The 17,259-nt window shown below is 38.7% G+C and overlaps 1 protein-coding gene across 1 annotated transcript; it reads right to left on the bottom strand.

The window, feature by feature from the left end:
- Positions 1 to 506: 506 nt before the first annotated feature.
- On the bottom strand, positions 507 to 3,047 carry LOC147327245 (uncharacterized). The gene is made up of 2 exons (XM_086297493.1): positions 2,896 to 3,047; positions 507 to 1,462 (listed from the first exon to the last, which is right to left on the bottom strand). Exons 1-2 carry the CDS (start codon positions 2,945 to 2,947, stop codon positions 507 to 509), a joined length of 1,008 nt encoding a protein of 335 aa, XP_086153619.1. The 5' UTR covers positions 2,948 to 3,047.
- Between the last annotated feature and the right edge of the window lie 14,212 nt (positions 3,048 to 17,259).

Here is a 17,259-nt window from a genome sequence, read left to right as displayed (position 1 = left end):
TGCCCTGCAAAGTAATAACACAAGAAAGACGTCATTTTAACACAAAACAGCATTTTCATTGTTGGTAGCTGCAGTATGTTGTTAAAAAGCAATTTTAAACCCAACGTATACACATGAAAAATATAAATAAAGCTAAACCTACAGTGCTGCTGACATAGGATGATGATTTATACCAACTATTGGAAGAATTTTGTCTTCAATACAGTTTGTTGTCAATGTGAGGTGATAACTTACATAGTTGGAACACAGCACCACTCTCCCGTTTTTCACTTGGTCATCCATCCTTCTCATCGGGTTGGTTGGGGTAACGCTGTCTTCTGGGTGGGGTGTTTGCTCCATCTTGGACGTAACTGGAAGTAATAACAACTAAAAAACTACCTTTAATTCACAATGTAATATTAATATTAATGTCACATATCAACAAAAAAAGCAATACATTTCACATGTGCGAGTCACATGTTCTTATATCTGTAAAAACAAAGTTTAAAAACACATTCTAACATAAACTAATCAGAGTCACTGTCATCCATGGAAAGGCTAAAAGGCCTCTCCCAGAAACGTCTGACTCCAAAACTACCTGAGGATGTTGAAGGGGCATCAAACTGGTCACTCACCTTGCACCTCTTTGCACTTACCTCTTCGGTGCAGATGTCTTCTCTGCTTCTCTTTTCTGAGGAAGGAGCAGCAGAGAGATCAGCTGAGGAAGGAGCAGCAGAGGGAGCAGCTGAAGAAGGAGCAGCAGAGGGAGCAGCTGAGGAAGGAGCAGCAGAGGGAGCAGCAGAGAGAGCAACTGAGGAAGGAGCAGCTGAGGAAGAAGCAGCAGAGGGAGCAGCTGAGGAAGGAGCAGCAGAGGGAGCAGCTGAGGGAGGAGCAGCAGAGGGAGCAGCAGAGGGAGCAGCAGAGGGAGCAGCTGAGGGAGCAGCTGAGGGAGGAGCAGCTGGCGGATCACCAACTGGGGCAACAACTCGAGGGAAGAGTGGGGCATTGGCCTGGCCGAAAGGCGGCATGGCGATGGGGGCAGCACCTGGAGCAATAGGACGTTGCCAATCGTGCCAAAACGGCTCTGGAGGGTGCTCCCGGATGAGAGGGGAATCATCTCTCTCATCCATGGTGTCATACCCAGAGTCATCGCTAAGCCAATCCCCCCACTCTTCTGAGTCGTTCCAGTCAGATGAATTGTCAGTCTGTTCACTAAACTCTTCATCGTCTACAGGTAGGTAGGGGGGGTACTCACCATACTCACCTTGCTGTTCACCGACATCAGCATCTGGTGCTTCATCAGAAGAGGGTGAGGGTGAGAGAGGGATAAAATACTCACCATACTCACCTTCGCTGATACGCTGGGTATCAGTGTCCTGAGCTTCACCAGAAGAGGTGGTGCTCTGGAGACTGTCATCCAGGATCCTGATGACTTCAGGAAGGCCTTCTTCTGCAGGGCGTTCAACCACATAGTCAAGACGCCCTGTGAGGAAACAATTTTTAAAATAACATTAGGAATGTAATAGACACCCAGTGTTAAAGCAACAGACCTACATCTGTTAGTTTGAGCAGAGGATGAGAGAAAAGCATTTTATGTCAGACTGAATGACACTTCTACTTGTTCAATCTTTAAGTGAAGTTTTTTAATAGAAGACCACCAAACCTCCACCAAGGCAGCTCACTCTGTGTACTTTTAAGGTGACACTATATTGACACTATAAATGTCACTGTATTTTGTGTACATTCAATTTGTTTTATTTGTTCCTTGTAAGCCTTTATGCAAACACTATGTTGGAATAGGTAATGGATAATAGGTATTGATTTGTAAATAGCCGGACATGAGTAACTTATTATATAAATATACTACAGTACATTTATAACTAACCATGCAGCTCATTCTCCTGTTTTATTTACAATTCACGATGTCACACATTTTGAAAAAAGCTCATAGGTTAAATATGTGGATGCAAACCATAATGTAACATTTAGACCACATGTACCAATTGCATGTCCTAAATATATATATATATATATATATATATATATATATATATATATATATATATATATATATATATATATATATATATATATTTTTAAATAAAAACACAACCTTCTTGGCAAGAGTTGGCAAGAATTGCACACACAAAGCTCTGCAGGTATGTCTGAAAATGATGGTCAAGTGAAAAACAAACAAACAAACAAGCAAACAAACAAACAAACAAACAAACAGAAACTCTTAACTCAGAATCCACATTTTTAGAAATGTGCACAAGGACTGTATCTGCCATAAGGACAGGTACATCTAATCTGTGGTAAACATGCTATCCCTGTGTAAATATCCCTGTGTACAATATCTCTCTCTGCTATCTAATAAGGTTAAAAGCATTACCGTAACATAAGATAGGTCTTAATGCCATTATTACTACTGTTTTCATATTCTTTTGATATTATTTTATTTGTATTTTTTTATCTTTGTGTTTTGCAGCAGAGAAAAAATATAGTTTATGTCAATAAAGCCTTTGATCCGGAGAAGAAAAGGATGTCAGGAGGGGACCTGGATCTGTGTGTTTACGCCTGCGTGTTCTGAGGCCATGACATCTTGAAGATGCCGTTACCACAGAAACTGATTTTTGGGCATTTTACAAATTTTAGTCCATTAAGCTATTTTTAACCATTTCATTTTAAAGAAAAGTGTCAAATTTGAAGCCTTCAAGTCAAAGTAACACCTTTTTTCATATTCATACATCAGTCGTTAATAATTTCTACACCTCTCCTGGAAAATTTAAAACATACAAACAATTTACGGGAAACAATCTTGAATACACATATTTGATCACGTTAAAACTTGATATTCACACTGGAACTTGTTAAATTATTACAGTAATTTACATTTAAAGAAATTTTCAAACGTACCTGCAGCGAAGTCCAGGTGACAGTCGGGGAGTCCGGGTCCACGGCGAGCCATCTTCAAACTTGAAAAACAAAAACAAGTACAAACGATCCACAGATGAAGTACTTGTTATGCGTTCAAGTTATATCCGCTTTTAGTAAAATGGTTTGCAAAACTTAGCTTTCCACAGGCTGAGGTTGGAGCAGGTCGAAACAAGTCCACGAGCAAGTGTAAACAGACGTTTGGAACCTTGTGCAGCATTTATATACCCTCGGCGGCCATGGTTACGGTTGTCAACGTGTACACGTGCACGGGATAGAAGTATAGGAATGGAGCTCACCACAGTGTAATTACAGTTAATTTATGGTCATTTACTGTCAGGGGTGGAAGTAATGAATTACAAATACTCACGTTACTGTAATTAAGTAGATTTTTTTGGGTACTTGTACTTTTATGAGTAATTTTTCAAGTGTGTAATTTTACTCATACTTGAGTACAACTTACACCATGTAATCTACTGAGTACTACTGAGTACGCCCACAATTTGAATTAATATTCAAACCTTTCGTCTGCATTTTTGCAGCCAATAAGGCCGTGCAATCCCGACCGGCCAATTTAAGACATAAGCAAAGATAAACTCTGCTGCAGCAGCAGGCACAGGTGTCTGGAGGTGCTACATGGTGGAGTACAAACTACTTTATAGACGGAAGATTTGGAGACAAAGAAGCCAAAATGGAGACAGAGGACAACACTGTCAACCATGAAAACGACGTAGAAAAGACGGAGGACGCGTGCCCGTGGCCATACCTGGAGGAATTTTTCATGTGCAGAGGGAGAAAAGGAGACAGCGTCCAGATGCAGTGCAAACTTTGTTTGACCTCTACAGTCATTTCAGCTTACAAGACTTCAGCGTCTAATCTTAAAAAAACACATTGAGGTAAGAGGTTTTACAACTATACGTGTACAATATTGCCTTCTTATTTTTCATGTGTGTTAAGGTTATTAGTTTGGCTAAGATATTGTCACCGCCATTGGTTAGCCTGATATTAAAATAAGACGGAGCTAGCTAATGTGCGTGTGTGTGCATAATTGAGCTAAATTCGTAGGAATGTTTTAGCTTATTATTTGGATAACCACCGTCATTACAATAAATTAAATTTGTAGTCATTTAAAACTCACAGGCCTACAATCAGCTGGCCTATATAAAAAACAAAAACAAAATTTGAACACAGTGCTGAGCTGCATCTCAAATTAATCTTCCAGCTCTCAGCTGACATGTACCAGAGCCCGATTGATGGATCAGTTGATCAGGATCATTGGCCTGATATAGGTCTATCATAGTGACGTGGCTCTTAATCAGTAGGGTTATATGTTTCCCAATATGATTTTTTTTTTTAAAGAACATAATGTGGATTGTTTTTATTTGTTAGCTGTATGGGCAGCATTTTTGTGTATGTGATCCCTTTTCTTAAATTACATTTGCTATATACACATATTTTGCTCTCTTAGTATTTTTAGAACCTGACTAATACTGAAAACTTTAGGGTGATACTGATAAAAAGGAGTTAAAAATTTAGATACTGATACATTGGTCGATACTCTTTTTATAAATAGTATACAGATTACAGAACTTAGAATGTATACAGAAATTCATGTTTTTTGCAATGATCGTTCAAAATTGGTTTACATTTGTAAATAAATACAGCAATATATCTGCAAGATTTGACCAAATTCACCACTCTTTTATACTATGCTAAACAATCAAAGATTAGCTCATGTCTAGTTGAATGATGTTTTAAAAATGTGTTTTCCTGTAGTGTTAATCACAGTGATGTTATGAAGTAATGTATGAACCTGACGTATGATAATATTTATCTCTACAGAGGAAACATCCATCGAAGATTGAGCAGTACAATATCACTGTGGCATCAACATCTCGTCAGCGAAAGACCACAGCCACACCAAACAAGCTCTCAGCAAATACACAAGCCAAGTTACCAGACCTGATGTTGAGAGCTGCAAACAAACATGTTCCACAAGCAACTGTTGACATGCTTGTCATCAATTTCACATGTGAGGGTCTACAGCCATTTGCAGTGCTAGAACAGCCATCTTTCAAAGAATTGGTTACCACATTACAACCTCAAGCCAAAGTCATCTCCAGACCCACTGTCCGTGCCAGAATCTGTGAAGCTGCTGATCACATGAAGATGACTTTGGTTGCAGCATTGGATAAAGTCAAATTGGTTGCTACCACTACTGATTGTTGGTCAGCTCATCAGAAAAATTACCTTGGAGTCACATGCCATTGGAGGAAGAGTCCCTGGAAAGAAGATCTGCAGCACCAGCATGCAAAAGATTGAGAGGGTCTCACACATTTGACATGCTTGCTGGTGCGCTTGATGATATCCATTGCCAATACAAGATTAGAGGCAAAGTTGTAAGAACCACAACTGATAGTGGATCCAACTTTGTCAAGGCCTTCCACATGTTTGGGGCACAAAATGATGCAGATGAAGCTGAAGATGAAGCAGACCCAGAAACTATTGACCTGACTGACCATATTGACTACCATGAGGCAAGTGCAATTCTTGATGAAGACTCTGGTTTGGAGTATCAACTCCCGCCTCATCAGCGATGTGCATGTCACCTGCTAAACCTTGTGGCAACATCTGATGCTGCCCTAGCAGAGAGCATGAATGAAACCTACAAGAGGCTCTCCCGTGCAAGCTTTGCAAAATGCCAGGCCATTTGGAACAAAACTCATTTGGCTAATGAAGTGGTAGAGGACAAGTGTGAACTACAGATCATTCGTCCCAATGCAACACAATGGAATTCAACCTACCTTGCCATTGAAAGGATAATACGCATCATTGATGAGAAGGGGGAAAATGCCATCAGGAGCATTTGTGAGGAGTTCAAGGTGAAAATGTGAGTAAAATTGGACACCTACCAATATGGTTGCAAATTTTGTGAATTTTCCTTAATGGATGGTTAAAAACGTGAGCAGACTCTTAATATTAAATCAGAAGATCCCTATTATAGTCATGGTGGGTTTTGTTGTTGTGTCTTACAGGTTGAGTCCTGCAGAAGTTGCATTCCTTAGGGAGTACTGTACCACCATGAAGCCACTGGTGAAAGCTTCAAACATTCTTCAGTCTGAGTCCACTTCCTTTATGGGATGGCTCCTGCCAGTAATCCAACAACTACTGTCCAAACTTAGCAGGCTGGAGACATCAAGCAAGACATGCGTGCCACTCATCAGAGCCCTGCAAAATGGCCTTCAAAAGCGTTTTGGAGCGATGATGGAGGATCCAGAGTTGGCTGCAGCTGCAGTCCTCTTACCCAAGTTCAAGACTTCCTGGACTGACAGAGCAGATGTAACAGAGGCTGGTAAGGATTCATGTGATCCCATTTTTGTGTATTTTTACATTTGAACACATGCTTAAGTGAGTATTTCACCTAATACATTGTAAGCTATTGATGGTCTGTCCTGAATACTAAACAATCCTTTTTGAGAATTTGCCGTTTTTAAATTTGTGTTCAGGAATAATCACTGAAATGTAAATAACAAAATTGTGTTATCTACTTACAATTACAGCCTTGACATACATCAAACAACATCTTGAAACGACAGAGCATGAGAGTGAGGATCAGCAAAGAGAGTCATCTGATGAAGATGAATTCTTCTCCAGACCAATCTCCAGAAGGCTGCAAAGTGCAGTTGAGCTTGATGGTTACCTTGCTTGTGCCACAGACACCATGGAGCTGCTGCACTCCTTCTCAGGTATCAAAAACCTCTCTCTTAAACTGAACACAGCTCTGCCTGCTTCTGCTGCGTGTGAACGACTTTTTAGCTGTGCTGGTCTACTCTTCACAGCCAAACCAAGTTGGATTGCCTCTGTTAATTTAGAAAACCAGCTCTTGCTGAAACTGAACAAAAGGTTCAAGTGTGACAGAAATGCTAAGAGTTTAAGACACTCACCTGCCTGTTGTTCAGTGTATGGGGAAAAGTTTAAACGGTTCTACGCATGTTCAGAAACATATTTGTCATTGTTTTAACAAACAAAATTCCTTCTTTTATATCTACATTTATTTACAAAACAAGTTACCTTTCTATACCTTGTTCATCTGAGAAATGTGCTTTGAACATAAATATTTATACTGGTGAATCGAGTTGAATGCCTGCTATTGACGACAGAATAAAACATCAGTCTGTTAAAAAGTAATTAATACTCTGAGTAGTTTTTGAGAAGAGTACTTTGTACTTTTACTCAAGTATTTTTTAACACCAGTACTTTTACTTGTACTTGAGTACAAATTTTGAGTACAGCAGGTGGATGAGGGAAAGGGGAGGAAGGAGGAGGAGAGACCCGCGGACCGGCCGCGTCTCGTATTGAAAAGGAACCCGATTTGTCCCGGACTTCAGCTTGAATGGAAAAAAAATACACAAAGCTGGAGTTCTTCTGTGTCTTTACGTGGCCAGCTGCCTCTTCTTCTCCCATTCTCTCTCCCTCTCTCTCCTGTTGCTACTTAAATCATGAAACTGATCAATGATCAGCTGATCGCTTTTCTCTTGGAGATACTATATAGCTCATGCTTACGGAGCCCCTCTGATGACATCCTCCAAAAAATTAATAGATTGTGGCGACAAAATACTACTTCCTGCCCTCGAAATAGTATAAGTGCCCACGAAATACTTATTTGTGGCCACAAAATACTATTTCGAGGGCACGAAATAACGTGCGCACGAAATGCTAATTTGTGGGCACGAATTGGGTATAACGTGGCAACGAATTACGCATTTGTGGCAACAAATAGATGACGTGCGCACATCATATTGATACATTGGACAGCTGTGTAGAGACATAAGCATAAGAGTAGGCTAAACCTGTACAACATGGCCAGAGACAGTATGATTGAGTTTTATATTTGTCATGGTCTGCGTGGCAGACCTTGGGTGTGTGGGGAAGGAGGACCCAAAATGCGTTTATTTACAGTGGAGTAAACAATACACAATAATAGGTCTAGGTCCCTCAGACCCAGATCCCTGACAATTTTAGGCTGGGAATGAGCTACACATGCATTTTGAAAAGCCTGGCACTGAAAGGAACCATTATTATGGAGAGACATTTAAACAGGATATTAAGAGCCCAGTTGCATTGCAGACGTAAGTACGACCCGGACGTTGGGATAGATTCTATTGTCAACCAACTGCAAGGGCCTGGGAAGGATCACGGTTATTGGTCAAGTGTTTCGTGCTCACAAATAAGCATTTCGTGCGCACGTTATACCCATTTCGTGGCCACGAAGTAGTATTTTGTGGCCACAATTTATTTATTTTTTGGACCATGTCATCAGAGGGGCTCCGTACATGCTAATATCACATCTTCACATTTTTTTTTAGAGGTAACAATAACTTTGCATTCTCGCTACTCACCATGCTCTAAAACAGGTATATGTTAGCAATGACAACATTTAACAAATGTTTTTAAAATTCTAGCCGTGCTAATTAGCCTTAGGATTGGTTGAGGTCTGTGAAAGCCTTTGGAACAAAATCAGTCTTGTAAAGCTCACTATTTTCCAGCTGAGCCTATAGCACATTTGTTAAAGTCAGTCCGGATTGTACAGCTTCTAATCAGAAACAATTAAAGTTTGTTTCTTTTTTTCTGCTCATCAATCTTTTTCTGTAACCAGGATACCTGGAAAGTCTTAAATAACTCATGTTAAAATGTTGCAGTGCTGTAGAGTGGGGTCATGTTAACAATCCATTCAAACTTGTGGTCTTCGAGGTCAACTTTAAGATTTATTGGTTGAAAATTGACAAAAAGCTTTAGAACTTAGAAACTATCATTCCTACAACTGTGCTGTGTATATGTCACAACATATAGCAGGAACCTATAAACGTAACTGACCTTTGACCTCTCCTTTAAGAAGGTACATGTAATGTCCACAGTGATTAGACATACTTAATAAAACAGTGTGGGGCCCAGAGTATTGTTGTGCATCAGTGTGGAACATGTCAGTAACACTGAGGGTTACACACACTTTGCCAGGTACACCTGTTCACCTGCTCGTTAAACACAAATGTCTAGTGAACCAATCAGACGTCAGCAAATTAAAGTATTTTAGCATACAGACATGTTCATGATGACCTGCTGAAGGTCAAAGCAAGTATCAGAATGGGGGAAAGAGATTGCGTGGTTGTTGGTGCCAGATGGGCTGGTCTGAGTATTTCAGAAACTGCTCATCCAATGAGCTCACAAAATTATCTCTACAGTTTACAGACTGTAGTGGCAATCCAACCAGCAAAAGGCCACCTGAGGGAATTTGAGGTATTTCCAACTCATCCTGGTGATGAGGTCAAACACAACCAGTACTTTTAACATTTTATCAATTATTTACCAATTTAAAAAACAACATGTGGTAACTTATTTTTAATTTTGCTGCAGACAAGTTGAATGAATGTTTACTGGATCTAGAACACCATTTAGATCATAACAGCTCCTGATCAGGATGAATTTCATTTTCAAATCAAATTTCATGTCGCAGTTTCACAATTTTGTAACATATTATTTCAAAGCTTGCTTATGGGCTTGTTTTGGAGCAGACCAACAGTCAGGCTCGTCTTCACCCTTACTGTCAGACTCTGAATTGATGGTTCTGCTATATCTCACCTGGCTGAGCTCTTGTAATTATTTTGTGATAAAACTTTTTCTATTTTGAGATCAAGATTCAAGTGGAAATCTTTGTGTGTCTGTCTCTCTCCCTTGGTTTCTGTAGAGGTACAGTGTGGGGGCGCCTGGATAAATGTTAAACAGAAGCTAGATGTAGTGTTCCTCCACTGTCCATTAAGGATATGAGGAAAAGAAATGGTCAAGAACAAAGTGTATGGTGTATTTATAAAAGAAAATGGCTTTTAAATTGTATACCAAAACCACCACCAGAAAGTCAACTACAACTTGTTACATAATCATCATGACTGTTGTATCAGTTTAACAGTTTATGGGTTGACTTCTTTCAGTTCATTCACTGTTTACATCATGAAGGGAAAAGAAGGCAACAGGCTGAGAAATGAAGCTGTTGTGTGTCTTTGTGGCCACACGGGGGCAGTGCTGCATAAATAGTAGAATCTCTTCCTGGACACTTTTTCTAGACCTCTTTTTAAATGACTAATAAAGACAACAACAAAATGAATTACATCAGGATCTGATATGGTTTTGTTTTTTTGTTGAGCTTTATATATTTCAGAATGCCTAGAGTTTGTTTGTTTCCCATGTTTTGTGATACAGAACATCTCCTCTCAGACGGCTGTTGTCTCATAATGGGTCATTACCTGGTCTGATGGGGTGTTTGTTCCATTTATAAATCAAGCGATTGATTTGTAAAATGAGAGATGGCCTCTGACCTGCTGACTGGTGTCTGATCTTCTCTGCTCCCCTCAAATTTGACAACTACTCAGCTGATGTGATGGTGGACAGGAAGTCACTAAACCTGGGACTCTGGAAACACATTTCTAGGGATAAAAAGTTAATGTAGATCGTTTCAGGAGATAAATATGAAATGATCGATTTGGTGATTATACTAATATAGTAAGAACATAATGTATGAAAAAAAGATTTTTTATCTATACACTTAAGCAACGACCAGAGTCTTAGAATTGCGCTTTCACCAGGTTTTACTTGACTGAACAACAGAACTTCTCTGTCTCCTTTATAAGGGGTCACATCCTGAGTTACACAATGAGTCTTTCAAATGTGTGCGATAACCCACTGCATGTGTAGTCGTGCTGAGACCGCGTGGTCTTATTTTTATTACCCCTTGATTCAGCTGTGACCTGCTTATCAAGTCTTTTTACAAGTACATCATAATTATCTGCTCTGTGCAGACATAAGTTGAGCAATGGTTTAACAAACTTTCCCATCAAAAACATGAAGGTTTAGCTTTAAGCTTATTTGTCCAAACAACAAAGGATAAACTGCCAGCACCTGGACTGAAACAGAACATAGTAGTGTTGGATGTAAGTAAAGGAAATACAAGCATAACTGTGACTATGGAACAAATCTCCTTCAATGTTAAACCTTAATGTTAACCTGATTGTGTTTATTAGAAAAATCAGCCATTACAGTGTCTGTGATTGCTTCACATAGTTAACTCTGGTTGTCTGTGGGTTTGTGTCAAACTTGGAGTGAACAAAAGCATGAAAACTGTGGAAGATGCAGACTGTGAAAGTCTAGTTTATTTCATGAATACAATTATTTTTTACAGTCGCTAGAACAAAGTAGCGTACATTCATGATAAAGTAAATACCACAACACAACATGGACAGTAAGAAGTAAACTGAATTGTCTTAGAACTTATTATATTCTTTAAGCTTAAAAGCAACACCCAGGATTAGACTGTTTGTGTTTTAAGCCTTTTATTCAAAGCTAGTATGTGTCAACACTTCTTTCTGCCAGCAGCATTATTGAAGTGACACTTTAACGACACTTTACCTGCTGATGCTTCACATCACAATCTTTATGACGAAAAAGCTCAGATGTCTGTGCTGTCACTTGTTATGAAAATGGACAGAACCTGGGCTCAGGCTTCCTCTTCTTCTTTCCTTCCTCTTTAATAATAACCATAGATCAGTAAAACAGCCATATTTTTAAACAAATGATTGTGATGAAGAGAATTTTTTTCCAGTGTGCATGAACTCAAAATCTTTTGAGTTTAAATCTTTTTTGTTTACCAACAACTGGGCAAATCCAAACTTGATGTACCAGGTCAACTCAGCTCCTGTCTTGACCTCCCCTCTGCTGAGCGTACACACACACACACACACACACACGCACGCGCACGCACACACACACACACACACACACACACACACACACACACGCGCACGCACACACACACGCACACACACACACACACAGAGTATCATCATAAATGCCATGATATCTTTCTTGTTCAAATAGTTTATTCACTTAACAAAGAGGTAGCTTGGAAACTCAGTAAGAAGGAGGAAAAATAGTTTAAGGACACTTTCTCAAATAAAGAGGATTTCATCATCTTTCTGTTCATAATACAGGCTAAATAAAAGAAGAGATACATCAGAAACAAATCAGTAGATCCAGAAATTATACAGTCAAACTCTTTTCAGCTGTAGAGGTACACTTCATGCACTCATTAGCCTACAGTTCAAATGCCTGTGTTAGGGTGCATTGTTTCAGTTTCATTAAGTCTTCTTGCAGTTACATGATAATTATTATGCTGGAGTGATCAAAGCTCATAAACATCTGAGTTACACAATGAGTCTTTCAAATGTGTGGAATATCCCAGCTGTAACCTTTGCTTTCAGTTTGGTTAAATTCATCATTCAGATCACAGACTAAACAACAAGTACAGTAGGTCTTCCACTCCGCAATTAAAAATAGCAACACTCATGTAAGGCTTTATTCTCCATAGAGTCAACATAAAGCAACATTAAATAACGGATCTTTCATCTGAAATAATTACAGTTTGTATAAATTTACACTGAAGACCAAAATACACACACATACATAAAACCCATAAATCACTTAAACCTATTAAAACACATGGAAAATTACCTCATTTGTTGTGCTATTCAAAGATGTGTATGTGTGTGTATTCAGGCCAAGTCATAAAGAAAACAATAGAGGTCAATATACTTTATGTTCTACAGTCGCTGCAGATTAATGAAATATAGTGGAAACCTGAAGATCCTAGGTATAGTAGTTTGTGGGAAATAAATACAGTGAAGTGACCATTTAGCTCTTGTGGCATGAAACTGCTTAGTGCATTATTATTTGCATTTCTACAATATGATATTTGTTTAATAATTGATTTAGTGCATAAAATAGTTGATAAATAAAATGTTAAATATCTAATCATCATATCAAAAATCATATATTTGGAGGGAGTGTCTTTGACACATGCTGACTGCATTCTTCTTATAACCAGAACAGGAAGTGAGATCAGAGGAGAACAAGAGTGAGCAGTTTGGTGAAAGGAACAGGAAGGATGAAGAAGAGGTGAACATCCACACAGTTTAAAAGGAGACATCATGGCACAATAAGAGCACAAGCTCTAAGATGAAGACTGGTAATGATTAAAAACTGCACTAAATAGTATCATTCTGTGACTTCACACTTTAGGTAGTGCATAACATTTACCACTTTATATTAATTTTACTATATGTTTAAATAAATAAAAACAAATAACTTTAAAAGGTGCTGTTATTGAGTGAAAACTCAAAAGACTTCAGGGCTGGGGAGGAAAAGGGAGAAAGATGGAGGAACTCAGCACATATAAGAAACAGGTAAGAGTGGACATGAAGTCAAAGTCAGGGACATGTCCGATAATAAAGACCTTCCACCTGGCTACATATATGTCACTTCTGCTTTGCCCACATTCATCTATGGTGATCGCTCATAACTAAGCAGGGTGCTATGCTCTTATCAAACGATGCTCTTAAAATAATTATTACAAGAATATATTTTTCGTTATTGTTTTAGTTGAATATAAAATGTTTGTGTGTGATTGTCAGTACAAAGAGGAAGCGCGGACAGAGAGACTGGAACTAACAGAGATCAGGTGGATTTTTCACAAAATCTACATGCATTAAATGGATGCGTTGTGTGCTTTTCAGTAGCACTCTGCTATTAATGTGAATAATAGCATTTAGCAGCATTCACATCACTGTAAACTTGAACAGGATGAATGCTACTATACTGATGTGACAGACTACAAATCTGTTCTCCACTCTCTGAATTGGTGTACACGAGTCTCTGTGCTGAGTCTGCTCAACAAAGTGTTTGGGTTTGCATGAATTCAAAAGCTGCCATTTAAAACCAGCTCTATTACCAGTTTGCTTCTTGTGCAGGTGGAGTCGCAGGGGGATTTTGAACTGTCTGTATTGTATAATGGTACTTTAAATACTTGATGATTTGGTGGACTGGCCTCTATGTGGTTAAGAGACTGAAACAATGCCGTGCAGGTTTCTCCTCTGATCTGCTTTTTCTTAAACTGTTTTTGAAATTTACTGGTCAACATGACTGTGCCATTGCATCGGGTTTTAAACTAAAGTGACCACCGTAAAGCTGATGTATTATATTAAAATCTGTTATTCTTAGACACTGCTGTAGGTCATCCAAAAATTACATTTCTTTTGAAGGCAACACTAAAAGCATGACATTAAGACTGAGCTGAGCCCTCCTAAAGGTTTGATGCTGGAGTCGTCCCTGATTGAGTGCTTCTCACACATTTATGATTTTGAACAATTTACAGTAAATAATATCAACAGTAAGTACTTTTAAAGATTGAACATATAATAATAGTTGCTAAATTCATGCAAGTCAAATAACTGATTGATCAACTACAGAAACAAAATTGTACTTCATGTGTTTCATGAGCACAAATCTTCATCTGTAAAAAAACAACTAAAGATGTCAGATAATTGTAGTAAGATAAGATAACCTTTATTAGTCCCACACGTGGGAAGTTAAATGTACCAATTTCCACTTAGAAGCAGCGGAGAAGAAGCCACAAATGTGATGGAAAGACCGATGTAATGCCTCTATCACCCCTGTCCTTGCCGACCTGCATTGGCTTCCCGTTAAGTATCGCATTCAATTCAAAATCCTGCTGCTCACCTTCCGAATTATTAACGATATAGCTCCAAGCTACCTCATTGAGCTCCTTAGACATACACCCCTACGGTGTAATTTTACATGTAGTTGTTTTTTTACTGTGTAATAATATTCAGCATTGCTATCAATACATTATTCAAATAATGCTTCTCTGTGCAAAATGGGATTAAAAACATAAACTGTGGGATAGTGTTATTCCGTGATTTGAACCGGGGGAACAAATCGTGGCAGGATCAGCCTGATATTTTTTGTATCGCACTCTAACTTTACTGTATAAAGAGCTAACATCTCCAAAATGTCAGGAGTAGTTAGTCATTACAAGTGTTTGTGAACTAAAAATCAAGAATGTGGGACACTGTTTGTCCGTGATTTGAACAGCCCAGCGCTGCTCCCGACGAAGGGAAAACCAATTCTGCAGGGGAGACCTACCTCAGCACTTGTGCAGGTGAAACCAAAGGGAAGATATGCTTCACCATATTTTCTCATCTTTGGCTTAGAATAAAGTTGGTTTGGAAACATATTCAGCGATGCTTCATCTCCTGCTTTGCGTTTGTGTAGGCGCCCCGTGCTAGCAGTGTCCAAGGATTTTGTTTTTTTCCCCTTTTCATACCCCCCCCCCCCGCAGCCTGCAATGGCTCTGCACCCCCCCCCCACACACTTTGGGAAGCTCTGGCCTAGCCCCATCTTATCTCTCTGAGCTGCTGCAGCCTTATACACCCACCCGCTCTCTCAGGTCAGCTGATCAGCTGCTCCTAAATGCATCTGACTGAGCGTAAACTTAGAGGAGATCGTGCTTTTGCTGTAGCAGCTCCGAAACTGTGGAACGATCTGCCTTTAGAGATAAGACAGGCCCCTTCTCTGCCTGTTTTTAAATCACTCCTGAAAACCCATCTATTCACCCTGGCCTTTCACTCCTTGTGAGATGTTGGTTTTTAGTTTTAGTTTTACTTCAGTTGTTTTAGTTGATTCAATGCTGTTTTATCTTGTTTTTAAATATAGGGCTGTTTGAATTTTTATGTATTATGTTTTATTTTTTACTGTTTTGTTTTATTCCATTGTTCTTAACTTATTTACTGTACAGCACTTTCATCCTGTGCCGGGTATTTTAAAGTGCTTTATAAATAAAGACAGATTGGATTGGACCGAAATAAGAAACAAACTTATTTGATGCTCAGGATGTGGCCCCATTATCACACTGTAATTAATTAATTAATGCTGAATTCTCTCGCAGCTGCTCTATTCCCATGTTGTTGCAGTATATTAATGACTTACCTCGTTTTGTGGATGGATTATCTCAGTTATTCTCCTGACTGAAGTTTGATCTGTTTACAGCATCCTGCCATGCGATTGCATTTGTCCCTGACCACCAGAAACCCTCATGCTAACTTTTACAGCTTCACTGTGTTTCTATGCTAACAAAGCTGTGTCGCTAGCAATCATGTAGCACATCATTATATACCAGCTAGTCAGACTTCAGTAACCCTACAAAAGTCACTGCTGTTTAGTGTTCTGTCTTCATTTCCCATATGGAAAAGAAATAGGAAAAACTTATAAAAGACTTGCATCAGATTTGGCCTACTTTATATAGTGAGTCATATAAGGCTTATATGATTAACTCATGAAAGTGGCCACTTTCTCATTACTTTCATATATTGTTTTAGTAAGTATCCAAAACATACCAGTTTCATTTGTAGAATTTTTCAAGGGATCTTATATCTATTTTCACTCTTGTGTGCTTTTCATACAAGTTTCACACAAGACAGATACAAAATTTATAAGATTTATACATATATTTTCCATATGGGTTATGTTGGAAGTGATAGCAGAGCTGTATGTTTTATTTTTTTCAGAAATCTCTCAGTCAGAACATGGTATATCATGTTTAGGTAGAAACTAGCACGCTAACTTCCTGCTAACTTCTAACTCCGTTAAATTTCATAAATTCTGTTTTCATGGATGCCTGAATGTTAAACTTAATTGTTACACCTAAGCAGCAACACAGATCATTTAATAAAGATATTAAAGCTATTGCTATTGCAGAAGCTTGGTATTGAATCTGCCCTGGGCCATTTTGTTTACAGCGAGCTTGAGAACATGTGCTGTTTGACTTGCAGATTGAAGAAGGTGATATCAGGGGAGGAAGAATACCAAGAACTAAAGTACAGACACATTACGCAGAAGTAAGAAGACGTTTTTAGAAAGAGGAAATATTCTGCAGTTATTCAGAGGTCATTTACATAAAATGGACAGATGTCTAGTTTACCACTAAAAGAATGTCAGAACAGAGGAAAGAGGAGCTGATGTCTGAAGATATCCAGAGCAGAATAAATACATCAGGAAAAATGCCATGGAGTTTGTTATGATGACATGACATTTTAAAACTTTGTATGACCTTTATTGACATATTGACAATACTCACCACACCTGTAAGAATCACTGTTTTTTTTAGTTATGATGCTTTTGTCCATTTGTGACCAATAAATGATCATGTAGATCTTGACAATCTCAGTGGAAGCAAAGAAAATTTTAATGCATTGTAAACATCAGCCCACTCTACATCCCTACAAGGTTTTATCAGAATTCAATCAAAACTTTTCCAGCTATCGTGTTTATAGGCAGAATGACACAGATGCTATGCTACCAAAAACATCACCTCATTGGCAGAGGTTATAGAGGGCATGATGTCAGCTTGATATAAGCGATCATTACATGATTACATTACATGTTTCT

This window comes from Aulonocara sp. 'chitande type north' Nkhata Bay, linkage group LG6, assembly GCF_057382095.1.
Source record: "Aulonocara sp. 'chitande type north' Nkhata Bay isolate Kocher_YH1m ecotype deep benthic linkage group LG6, A_spYH_male_GT1.1, whole genome shotgun sequence".
Lineage (NCBI taxonomy): Eukaryota > Metazoa > Chordata > Actinopteri > Cichliformes > Cichlidae > Aulonocara > Aulonocara sp. 'chitande type north' Nkhata Bay.
The sequence above is the reverse complement of the archived record's forward strand: the minus strand, read 5'-3'. Positions and strand labels throughout refer to the sequence as shown.